Raw genomic sequence first — 11,684 nt, forward strand, 5'->3', positions numbered from 1 at the left:
TTTAGTCCTCTTTGCAGTGGTCTCCAGCAGCTCCTTCATATATGCTTTGCTTATGATGTGGAAAATGAGCAGAGCATAAGAGCGCTGTCGTGATTAATAGAGCCAAAGAGGAGAAACGGGGGGAAAATATATCCTGAAATTAAACCGTCAGTCTGGAATCTAACTGTCTGCAATAAGATTTAAGACTAAATAAGACTTTGGATCAAATAATGGATGACGAAGATATTTATAGGAAGATAATGTATGCACAAGCTAACATCCTGTTCTAAATGTTTATTGCATATACAGGTAGGATGAAGAAGTCTATCTAGAAGATAGTGTACACCTCTGCATGTTGCATACCTGTGATCAACAAACTACAGGAACATGAGTTTATGGATATAATGAAAACATGAAGTAGTTACAGAAGAGAACAAGATGATTCGGTGCACGTGAGAGGTTTGTTTGCTTGAATCGTCTAAAGGGGAACCAAGAACTCTTGTGGATAATTTATTTGTAGGCTTAATTATTCTAAAAATGAAATTAATGTGGGTTTAGCAAATATAAGAAATTGGGGGGAAGATTCTGTATTCACTTTAGATTAAAACACAGGAATCCCACCCTTTGCTGTGAGCCCGCCCACCTAGTTTGTAAGGATTTACCTGACGTTGTCTTCAGGCTCCGGCTCGCTATCGCTGTCATCAGCTTTCCTCTTCACCCCCCTGCTGTCTGCACCGTCACTGGGACCTGCAGACGACTACCGAGGGTGATTAAACCCCAACACACACGCGCATGCACACACACACAAAAAAAAAAAAAAAAAAAAAACAGAAGAAAATGTACAGATGAGACCGAGACCATGGCAGAAAATAATCAGGAACTTAAATTGCACTTCTCTACATAAAAACCCTGACTGGACTACTTGAGCATGAGTTGAAGCACTTTCAAACACAACAGGTTAGCGGTCTTTCCTTTCACACAGCAGCAGTGTTGTAGTGTTTGCACCGAGCTTTAACAGTTCTGCCTGTGCAGACGAAAACCTTCAAATTCTCCCCAAAGAAACAGTTTCATCAAACCGGGGTGTCGCTGGAAATAGCAGAATATTTTAAAATTTCCTGAACAAGCTTTATGGTCACTGAGCTGTGCTCCACAGCAGTCGGCGTTCATTCTTGATATCTGATGCAATCTAAAGCGATTGCTTTGCATTTTAATATTACTCAAAAACAAAAAAAAAAATCCTGTACAATGTCCGTTTTAGTTAAACACGTCTAAGCTGGTAATATCATTGTTTCATTTAAAGAGAACAGATTCTCAGGTCACTAATGTAATACTTTCAAAAATCTCTTATCCAAGTACTAGTATAGTAGTAAATTTTAAAGTCTATAAAAAATATTAAAATGCAGTAAGACGTCCTTCACAGCTCTGCGAAGCACAAGAAAAACTAAGTGCATCAGTTTTAAAATGTATTATTCAACCAACAGAAGCAACAAAATCTTTGAAAAGAAAAAACAAAAGAAAAAAAGATTGAACTGATCAATATTTCCTGTAGTTCAAATGAAGTGTAATTATTTTTTTAATCGTTTCAAAAAAGGGTATATAAATACTGCCTAATACACTGCTATAATGACAAACATTTTATATGAGAAACAAATATATTACATAGTAAATGCTGAGCATTATAAGACCTTTCTGCTGACAATGAGTCGACTATATGCTTTCACGTCCGGTAAAGCTGCTCCTGCATATACGTGTGTATTGTCTGTGTTTGAAGGACACTGAATCCGCTGCCTTAGCTACAAGCTTTCCTTTTTTTTGCCCCCCTGAAGCCTTTGTACTCTTCTCATTCATGTGCTAATGTATGGTCGCCTATTGACAGCCGATAAAATTTAACGCTGCACGACGGCAGGAAATTTACCAACTTGGGAGACACTTTAGAATACAGACGCTGGCGTTTTGTTCAGTTCAGGGCCGTGCGTCTGGTTTTTTTTTTTTTAAACAGGCTGCCATTTTCTCCAAATATAAATGATGGCAGAGAGGAAACGCATAAACTGACTGACAGAGCAGCATTTAAATCAAATTCATTTTTATATTTTACTGATAGAAGAATCTCTATGGAAAAAAAAAAGCCTTTTTCCCAATAATCTAAACAGCAGAATTAAACTCCCCCCCGAGTCCTTAAGTGGGTGTTTTCCAGCCCCTGCAGGTGTAAACAGACACACACTTGAGAGAAGAAGAGGAGGAGAGAAGATTGTGGAGAGACCATGAGATTATTCAGGGGATCGAAATGGTGAGGACACAAACTCTCCCGCGCATCAGTGGTTTGGTTTCTGTTGGTTATTTATGGCTCGACACACTTTAAAAAGATGCTGAACACATAAAAACCAGCACCACAGATAAAAATTCACAACTCATATTTTGGTCAACTTAGGCACACAGCTCTCAGTGTGACCTCCCACTTATATTCCACTTAAGAGGGGCAACCAATCAGAAGAAAGTTGGGCGTGGAGAAGAGCAAAGACGCTCGTTTCAAAAGAGGATAAACAGAGGGGGCTCCACTGAGGCTCAGTATAAGAGAAATAAGGATTATTTGGAAGCATAAAACATGCACAGCTCGAGTCCAAGAACAAAAAACATGGTGCTGGAAACTAACGCAGCGAGTCAATGTTAACACAGTGATATACATCTGCCAACTTACATTGCCTCCATTCTTCATCATGGCCTTCAAGGACTGAGCGGCATTCTGAGGGGAGAAAAGAAAAGGACTCCATGGCTCATTGCAATAAAATGTCAGGTTTCAAACAAAACAGTACAGGATACAATAATCACATGACTTATGGGTCCGTTATTCCTGCCATTCTCGCCCTCGCAAATGGTGCCACACAGCAGGAGTGACGTCACATCCACTGGCTGCAGTTTTGGTGTTATTTTGGCCGATTGTGCGCCTCTCACTCATTGTAACCTTGCGCGGGTTGAAGAAACTTCCGTCTTGACTTCTTCTCCTGCTACACGAGCACCCATGTGGTGGTTTGGTCTGAGTGGCGACACCCATCACTCAGAGTAATGCAAAGTGTACTCGCTCCCTCAGTGTTGGTATAAATGGCACAGACCCGAGGTCTGACTGTGCCCAACAAAACCAATACTGAGTGTAATGGACCCCTATGAAAAACACAATGCTGGATTGGACCACACCATGTATGGACTGCTGGTCTAGCTCAGTAGTAACTCGGATTTCTTCAGCGAGAAAAATCTCAGAATGACTGATCACGACAACATTACACAAGAATCAGTGAGAGTTTTGCCAAACTGTGACCATCAGTGCTTAAAGATTTTACACAAAACCAAACCAAACTATGTGATAGAAACACCCAGCTTTACCATGTTTGACTGCATCCTCATGTCACAGGCCTGGTGCCGAGCATTCTGGACAGCCTCGGGTCGGTCTCTTCTCCCCAGGGCATGAGGGGCAAACTGACCCGTGGTCAGGTAGGCAGGGCCCTGCTGCTGCGCCTGCAGAAACATGGAGAGAATATCTCAACTCAAGGGCATAACTTTAAGAATGAAACTATCACAACTCAAAACTAAAAAAGCCTGTGTAGTTTCAAATACTTTTAGGGAACATCAGGATGAGTGGAAATGCTAAGAGCAGCAGCTCTCGATGACTGATCAGGAACGTGGCATGCGTAAGTAAAACAGAAACACTGTCACACTTTGACTTCTACTCTAGGCTTTGTTTTTGGGTGAAGTTGATTCACACTGATTAAATCAGCTTCATTTTAATTGCATGCTGTGTTTATAGCTTTATAGTGTCTTTAGTAACCGTGAAAATGAGACTCTTGATATAAACTTCTCCATCTGAGTTCAACTCGAACTAGAAAGTGATACTGCTGATTAGGCAGAAAATGATACATTAAGTTTTCTGCACCTTCGGGGTGACTCTGCATTGAAAATAAAGGCTAAACATTAGCAGCAGAAACACCTGAAAAGTTTACTTGATACAAAGAGGAGAAGAGAAGTTTACAACAAAGATCCTATAAAATGAATTTAAACTATAAAGCCAAAATATCAGCATCATTTTCATCATACTCACTTTCATTCTTTTTCTTTTCTCTTTGTTTCTTCTCTTAAAGTTTTCCTAAAGAAAGAAGAGGACATCGTGAACGATAAAATAGATTCCTAAAGAGCAGAAATAATCGAACATTTCCTCGTCTTCTTCTCAGGTCTAAAAGTCTAAATCTGAGGAGAGAAAGTTATGAAAATCACATCATCGTCTTTGCGTTTCTTGAAGATGTTGTCCTCGGCAACGCCAACAGCTTGCATGATCATCTCAACTCGCTCCAGGTTGACGTATCCGTTCTGTGTCAGGTAGCCCTGCAGAAACACGCATGTACAGGGTGACTCTACACATTAAGTGCAATTGTTCAAAAACAATGATACCTATATCTATATATAACAATGATATCATTTTTCTTCCAGCATTGGTTAAAACCTCTGAGATAAAAGAAAAACCCTGGACACAGCTGCCTGCAGAGCTCAGATAAATGATGACACTCACTCCAGTTTTGTGAACAACGTCTTTGTAGATTCCGACCAGTCGATCTATCGCTCCCTCTCTGAGGAAAACAAAAAAACACCATGAGAAGAAGACGCAAACATAAGCTCCTCAACTTTCATTTCATTAATAGGGAAGGAAGACTGAACATACAAATCTCATTTTTATTTACACAACAGAAAAAAAAACCACCTTCTGTATATTGCACAAACAAATAACAGCATAAAAAGCTTTAAAACAATACGAGTATGAAAAACACGATAAAGATAATAATAGAGATACAGTGGATACAGCACTTAATATAACATTTCTGACAGTTGATTAGCTATGAGATGAACTTGTGGCTTTGTAATTACAGCCTATAATAAATAAATACATAAATAAAATACTCTCTCCAGGACATTTGTTAATTTTAATTTTATTCATTTCAGTTGTTTACATATTTGCCCATTTTTATATTTTAATTATTATTATGTTTTTACATATTTCATTAAATCTATTATTTAAATCACTTGATTTTTTTATATTTATTTGAAATTTATTATTTATTTATCAAGTGAAAAAACATGGATGGATTCTAATAAGATAAGGAATAAAAATATAAAAATCAATTCACCCGAATAAAGTCTTGGAGGAGACAGAAATTTGTGGCTTATTTGTAACCCAATAATTAAATAAGTCAGCCTACTGTTTTCTCTGATTCCCCTTTTACATCATGGTGAGTAACTGTATGTACATTCTGGGTATTATAAAAGTAAACTTATGACAGCGCTTCGTAATAAGTTCTTGAATAACCTTTCACTGCAGACATCCCTGTTACCACTTCCTGAATCGACACCACATTTAAACAGCATGTTTCAGATTGATTCCCTGATGAAAGAACTATATAAAGCAGTTTTTGGACGATGAACTAAGGCTCACCTGATTTCTAAGGACGGAAGATGTGGCAGGAAGTCATTTCCAACAAAGAAACACATAAAGACCCAGTCATCTACACTCCTCTCAAAGTCGAAGGGAAAAGGCAGGCTGGCCATGGTCAGCTCTCTGGCCAGGTACTAAAGAAAACATAAGAATTAATGGAGATGATTGAGAAGGTCATTTTATCAATGAAGCAACACTTTAGCTCCTGCTTTCAAGTTCAAATGCTGTTCATAAGAGATAGAGGCAGAACATTCCTCTACAGTCCGTCTTTGATTACTTCTAAGAAAAAAAGAAAAGCTGATGATTCAAAGAAAATGTTCAAGGTAAGGCTGAAATCTTACAGCAAAGCTGACCTATAAATCACTGAACAGAATATATTAAACACATGTAACTAATTTTCAAAACATTATTTCATATTCTTACTCTTCCTCAAACTTGTTTCACAGGTGCCCGAGGTTAGGAACCATCATTTTAAGCACCACAAAGGCAACACACTGGGTTTGTTTCTGTAAAACTCATTGAACCCTTCCAGTTGGATCACATAAATTTGATCGTTTTAGATCGATTTCATGTTTGCGAACAAAAGGTGAGATTTTGACCCTAAAATAAACAACTAAAAAGAAAGAAAGCTGAGTTTGAGTGACTGACCTCCCGCAGAACACACAGTCTGATGAATATGAACTCCTGCTCAGCCGCCGGCATCGTGTTTGCAAACTCATCATGCTGTAAAACAGACATAGGTTCAGTCCGCTGACAGAGTTTATACTGCGCACTTTAAATGGCAAATGCCAGCAATGGGACATCAAACATCAATTATTTTTCAGCAGTATTTTTTGAGCCAGAAATGACCATATTTGGACAAGAGGTGGAGTCCTAAGTTATTATGAAGTTATTATGAAGTTTTAAAGCTTCACCCGTAAACTGTGCAGGCGTAACAAAGATATAGAAACATGCTAATTGCATAATAACAGACTGATAAAATGTTAAAATCTCATTCAGCAAAACCAAACCACAAACTTCTAGGTCAGCGTGATAGTACAACTATCAGGTAATTTTACTAAAATGCTCCAAAAAGCACCACAAACGCGGTCGAGAGGTGGTTCCAGTTAAAATTCCTGTAGGACAACAAACATGGCCCATTTAAACAGCTCCTACACTGAAACCATGCACAGCTCATTTTGCAATGTGCACAAACAAATGTTCCAGTCAAAGACTTTCACTCAAATCGTGGATCTTCAAACTACGCTTTAAAGCTTTGTTTTTTTCAGACAGCAGTGCTAACAGGGACGTAAACTTGAGAGTCGTGTTTCTCACCTGCCCCTGCTTCTCTCTGGGCATCCCCTGGCAGGCCTTGATCTCGTGGCCCGTCTGTCCGCAGAGACCGCAAGGTCGCGGTTTGTTGGGTTTAAACTCCTCTCTGATGATCGTGAAGTTTGGCTCGTGCGTGGCCAGGCCCAGCATGATCAGGTCAGCTGACATGCAACGAAAACACACGGTCAAAGTGGGGACTACTTGGTTAAAATATAAATTAGTCATTCAGACAGCAAAACAAGATCTCTTGAATATGCTGGGTCAGAGGAGGTAAATGGCTTCTATTAAGAGCACTTATCCTGACTTTAAGAGGGCGAATCTGAAGGCTTACCGTCGGCTCCACACAGGCAGTGATGTGTGTTGGGGTCATGGTTGGGCTGACCTGCAAGAGTCGACCATAAACATCGAGTCAACAGAAGATCAGACAGAGTGTGTGTGTGTGTGTGTGTGTGTGTGTGTGTGTGTGTGCGTGCGTGTGTGTGTGTAGTGAAGACTCGTGCTTGATGTTTGGTCATCAAAGGTCACCTGTCAAATTTGACTTCAAGATAAAAGAGTCAACCTGATAATCAACAGCACTTTAACTTTGAACTGTGAATCTGTCACTACAGTTCAGAGTACTTAAAATGAATCCACTCAGAAGCATCCCATATTTTCGCTTTTTATATTTATGATTCTGCAGTACAGCTGCATTCAAGGGGAATTACTGTGCTTTTTTCTTTTCTTCTATCACAAACACGATCTTACATAAAAAATGGCTTCAAGGATTCAAACAATGAGGTCAACATATGTCAAAGCTCAGCTTCAGACTGCTCCAATCTATCCTGCTGCTGACTTTGTGCAATGTCACCGAGATGAGACATCCCTAATATGGTCATCTCAGACACAAACCTTCAGTTTGGGAGCGACAGCCAATCAGAACAAAGTTGGCTTAAAGAGGGAGGACCTAAAACACTGAGGCACTACACCAAGACCCAGTGAAAGATGAAGATTATTTTGAACATTAAGTATTGCAAAGCTTCTTCATTAAAGCCAACCATAAAAATGTGGAGGTGAAATAATCATAAAAGGTCCCTTTAATTAAATCATTGGAATTGCTCAGAGTGTTAATGCATGTACCTCTCTGTCTCCTGATGAAGTCCATAATCTTGTGTTCACCTTCACCTGGGACGCTGGCATCAGACAGGAAGACCTGGATAACAGAGAAACTGAAGATTAGCGCCTGAAAATGCAAAATACCACGAGCTGAAAACTACAAAAAAGAGGAAAGTAAGGATGATTAAACTGAGTCATTTTATTTTATAAAAGAAATAGTTGTGGACAGGTAACATCTGGCCATAAATTAGACTCACAACAATATTCTTCCATCCTGGATCGTTGGTGAGTCTTTCGGCCACGTAATATCGCAGACACTGAGCCAGGTTGTCCATGAACTCTGTTCCCTGCAGAGAAAAGTCACTGAATCATCCATTCAAGTACAAATCCTGTAACTACGTTGTTACAAGTAAATAAACGTTAGGCAAGATTTCACTGGATGGAGTAAACTTACTGGGGTGATGCAGTTGCTGTCAAACCTTTCTTTAATCTCCTCCGGAGGAAGATAACCTCCTGTAGATGGAAAAAAAAAAAATCTTATTATACTGAGAAGAAACTAGAGGGCGGAGTTACCCCCATGTGGCTGTATTCCCTATCCAAGCTGGGCACAGAGAGAAAGAGAGGGGAAATAAAACTCTGCAGACTTTTACACTGAGCTGAAATTGATCAAATCGGGTTTAAAAAACAACAAACAAAAAAAAAAAAAAAACAGAACTGAGGAGGTTTCACAGTGAGGAAGCCGCCACACTATTTACCAAAATTTTTTTTTAAAAAGGAAAGCTCATCACACAGGATATCACTGCTCCACTACTGTCTGTATAGGGCAAATTTATATTTGCTGCATTATTAATGTTCATCTCAAAGACTGCCTAGAGAATCTTTAATTAAGGACTTCTGCTGCTTCAGGATCTGACTGCAGGACTGTGCTATGACAATCTGTCTCCACGTGTGCCCTGAGAGATGGACACAATTTTAAATATGAACTTCCTGTTTAAAAAAAAAAAGTCTACAGTCTACAGTGTCTACAGTGTTTAATCTTTCCCCTTTAATGCCTGAACTATGAAATAATTGGCAGAAGATTTTTTTTTTCAACTGGAGTGTTTAATAAATCTTCTCATAATTAAAAAAAATCAAACAATCAATTAATCAATTTGCATATGCAAGTTTAATTTTGATCATATTTGGTATATCTGCCATTTCTTTGCAATTTATTGTTTAAAAATCAGTTAATTTAGGTTTTTTGGGGAAAAAATACACACAGATGATGCACAGCCCTCAAAAACCTACAAAAACCCCATGCATCAAATTTGACGCATTTAACATTACAGCGTTTTGAATATGACATTAAAATATATTGCCCATATTTTCAGTCCAGCAGTCAAAGAGGCAAATAAAACACACCTTTCTGGATGACCTCCTCTCTCACGCGACTCTTCTCCTCCACCAACTCGACCCCTTCTTTGGAGGCACGAAACCGTCGAGAGCGCTGCTGGTTCATTTTGGCACGCGGAGCCTGGGCAGAGTTAACTTTAGTTTACATCAAAGCTACTGTCAGATTGGCGTAACACTGAAAACAAGTTTACTTCACTCACAGTAAAACTTGTAAATGCTCATCAGTGAAAAAAGCTGCACGTTTCTGTTAATGGCAGCAGCTTACCACTCCGTCGATGGCCATGTAGAGAACTCTCCTCGGCCGCACGATATTGAACAGGCGGTCAATGTACTCGAAGATGGCAACCATCATTTCGTCCTCGTTTTTGGGAGCCGGTCTGTGGAGGAAGAGACAAAGTGAAGACTTGGTATGGTTTAATTTATGAACTTTTATATATGTATAAATTTGTATAATTATATCAAATTTAAAAAAAGACTGTTTCAATTAAATTATTAATTTCCAAATAAATTACACTGGAAACAAAAACCTCACAGGGAGTATGTTTCTGTTATATCAGAAATGAACTGAGCTGTAAACACAGAAGATCGGTCTTTTATGTCCAGATTAAACTGAGAACGGTTCCTACTTGTCTTCTGGATGCGTGCAGGGGTGAATGATCCCATTCATGTCCAAGTACAAATTGTCAAATTCCACCTCATTGGGGTTTGGCTTTGTTGTATCAACAGGAATACGAACTCCATTACACTCCTTCCCCTGTTAACATGAAAGGAAACAAAAAAATAACCTTATTTGCAACAGAGCTGCAACTCTGGACAAAAATACATCCTCAGCTGTTGTGAGCTGCACTCACACAGAACCTAGCGACATTTCTACAGACATGCATGTCAGGTTACAGCACAGATGTCAGAAAGCTTTGTGATTACGTAGGATATGTATGCTGTAGACAGTTTTTTACTTTTGTACGCAATGTTTATGGCAAATAGCTCTTTGTGAATCAGCTTGTTAGTGCAAAAAATGCCTAGGATATATAACATTTATTTGCAGATTCAGCTAAAGTCATAGGAACAAATGATCTGTTTTTGTAACAGGCTGGAGTAACAAACAGCATACAGATACAATTCAAAATTGGATCTATGCTTAATTGTCCATTATGTGTAGAAAACTCTGCTCCATCCCTTGACTTAGGTTCCTTCTATGCGCGATTGCTTCAGAGTCTTAACGAAGAAAAATTGAAAATGTTCAGGTACAAGGACTGAATTGAAAACAAAGTGCAAAAGCAGCCAATGTCCAAAGATAAACCTTGAAAGACCTTCAGAAAACCTAGAGAACAGCTGCTCAAGAGCACTTTTAAAGAAACTCTGGCTTCCTGGCAACAAAACATAAAGAAACGAGGGGTGGCTCAACGCATTTCAACAGTACTGTTTAACAGCAGACCAGTAAAATAATTATAACTATTGTTAATTTTAACAATACAAAAACAACGAATCCAAACACTTCGTGTGTTTGTTGTCTCAGGTTAAAGTTCCGCGTGCGTTTCAAACATTCACACAGCAGCAGTTTTGTTTACAGTGTCACGTGTAAGTAAACACAGACTGCACGAACTTTGATTTATTTATCGTCTCCGCTCTCGCCAAAACATTTCACATTGCCGTAGTAATTTCACCCGCTGTGTGCAGCGATTAAAACGCAGTCAAATGGGCGAGAAGAGTATTAAAAAGCTTCCCGATAATGTTCCTCGGACAGGCTGCTAGCTTTCAAAGCTAACCACTCACCTTTTCCTCCACACAGTGCACAATAATTGATGGATATTTTCGGCTCAGCCAACGGAAAAACGCCGGAACTCCCATCTCCGGTAAACAGTCGTTTCTATTTCAACGGTTAAAATACGAACAAGTACGAAATGATTAAAACAGCTTAATTAAAACAAGATCGTAACTGTAGATGCGTTGGCTACATGCTGCTGGCCGTAGCCATTGTGTACCTTTTCCGGTTTATGTCGAATATTTCCGGAGCATTCTGAAGAGTCTCGCAACTCCACAGTGACCCCATGGGTCAGAGACGGTACTGCAGGCGTCCAACGGTCCTGATAATGGAAACAACTGATTCACCTGGATTATAAATTAATAAATTAAATATTTATTCCTGGACTATATTCACCACTTATGTAAGTGGAATATAATGTTGAAAACTGGGATCTATATTTCCTCCTTAATACTTTATTTTTGTTATTAGGGATATTAATATGCAGAGCTTCAGGTATTTTAAAATTAACATGAGTATAAATCAACTCCTGAACAATCTTTGCTTCCTGAGAAAGTCTCTGAAGCTTGTCAGCGATAAGTTTCTGTTGCCACACAGATCATAATTTTTTGCTGTTCTTTATCAGTCTATTTGTTATTATTATATTTCTATATTTATTTATTCACATGCTTTTTGTTT

The 11,684-nt window shown here is 38.9% G+C and overlaps 1 protein-coding gene across 1 annotated transcript in view; it reads right to left on the reverse strand.

Moving 5' to 3' along the window:
• Positions 1-11,247, reverse strand: part of xrn2 (5'-3' exoribonuclease 2) — a 45,010-nt gene extending 33,763 nt beyond the window's left edge. The window contains exons 1-17 of the mRNA XM_005452420.4: positions 11,018-11,247; positions 9,871-9,998; positions 9,510-9,621; positions 9,254-9,365; positions 8,307-8,365; positions 8,110-8,199; positions 7,877-7,949; positions 7,092-7,142; positions 6,764-6,921; positions 6,098-6,172; positions 5,450-5,583; positions 4,532-4,589; positions 4,240-4,347; positions 4,067-4,111; positions 3,355-3,486; positions 2,675-2,719; positions 642-736 (exon numbers count right to left, since the gene is read on the reverse strand). Of these exons, the coding sequence (XP_005452477.2) occupies positions 642-736; positions 2,675-2,719; positions 3,355-3,486; positions 4,067-4,111; positions 4,240-4,347; positions 4,532-4,589; positions 5,450-5,583; positions 6,098-6,172; positions 6,764-6,921; positions 7,092-7,142; positions 7,877-7,949; positions 8,110-8,199; positions 8,307-8,365; positions 9,254-9,365; positions 9,510-9,621; positions 9,871-9,998; positions 11,018-11,092 (1,550 nt within the window). The 5' untranslated portion in view covers positions 11,093-11,247. The remainder of the gene's footprint in view (positions 1-641; positions 737-2,674; positions 2,720-3,354; positions 3,487-4,066; positions 4,112-4,239; positions 4,348-4,531; positions 4,590-5,449; positions 5,584-6,097; positions 6,173-6,763; positions 6,922-7,091; positions 7,143-7,876; positions 7,950-8,109; positions 8,200-8,306; positions 8,366-9,253; positions 9,366-9,509; positions 9,622-9,870; positions 9,999-11,017) is intronic.
• Between the last annotated feature and the right edge of the window lie 437 nt (positions 11,248-11,684).

Source organism: Oreochromis niloticus, linkage group LG15 (genome assembly GCF_001858045.2).
Source record: "Oreochromis niloticus isolate F11D_XX linkage group LG15, O_niloticus_UMD_NMBU, whole genome shotgun sequence".
NCBI lineage: Eukaryota > Metazoa > Chordata > Actinopteri > Cichliformes > Cichlidae > Oreochromis > Oreochromis niloticus.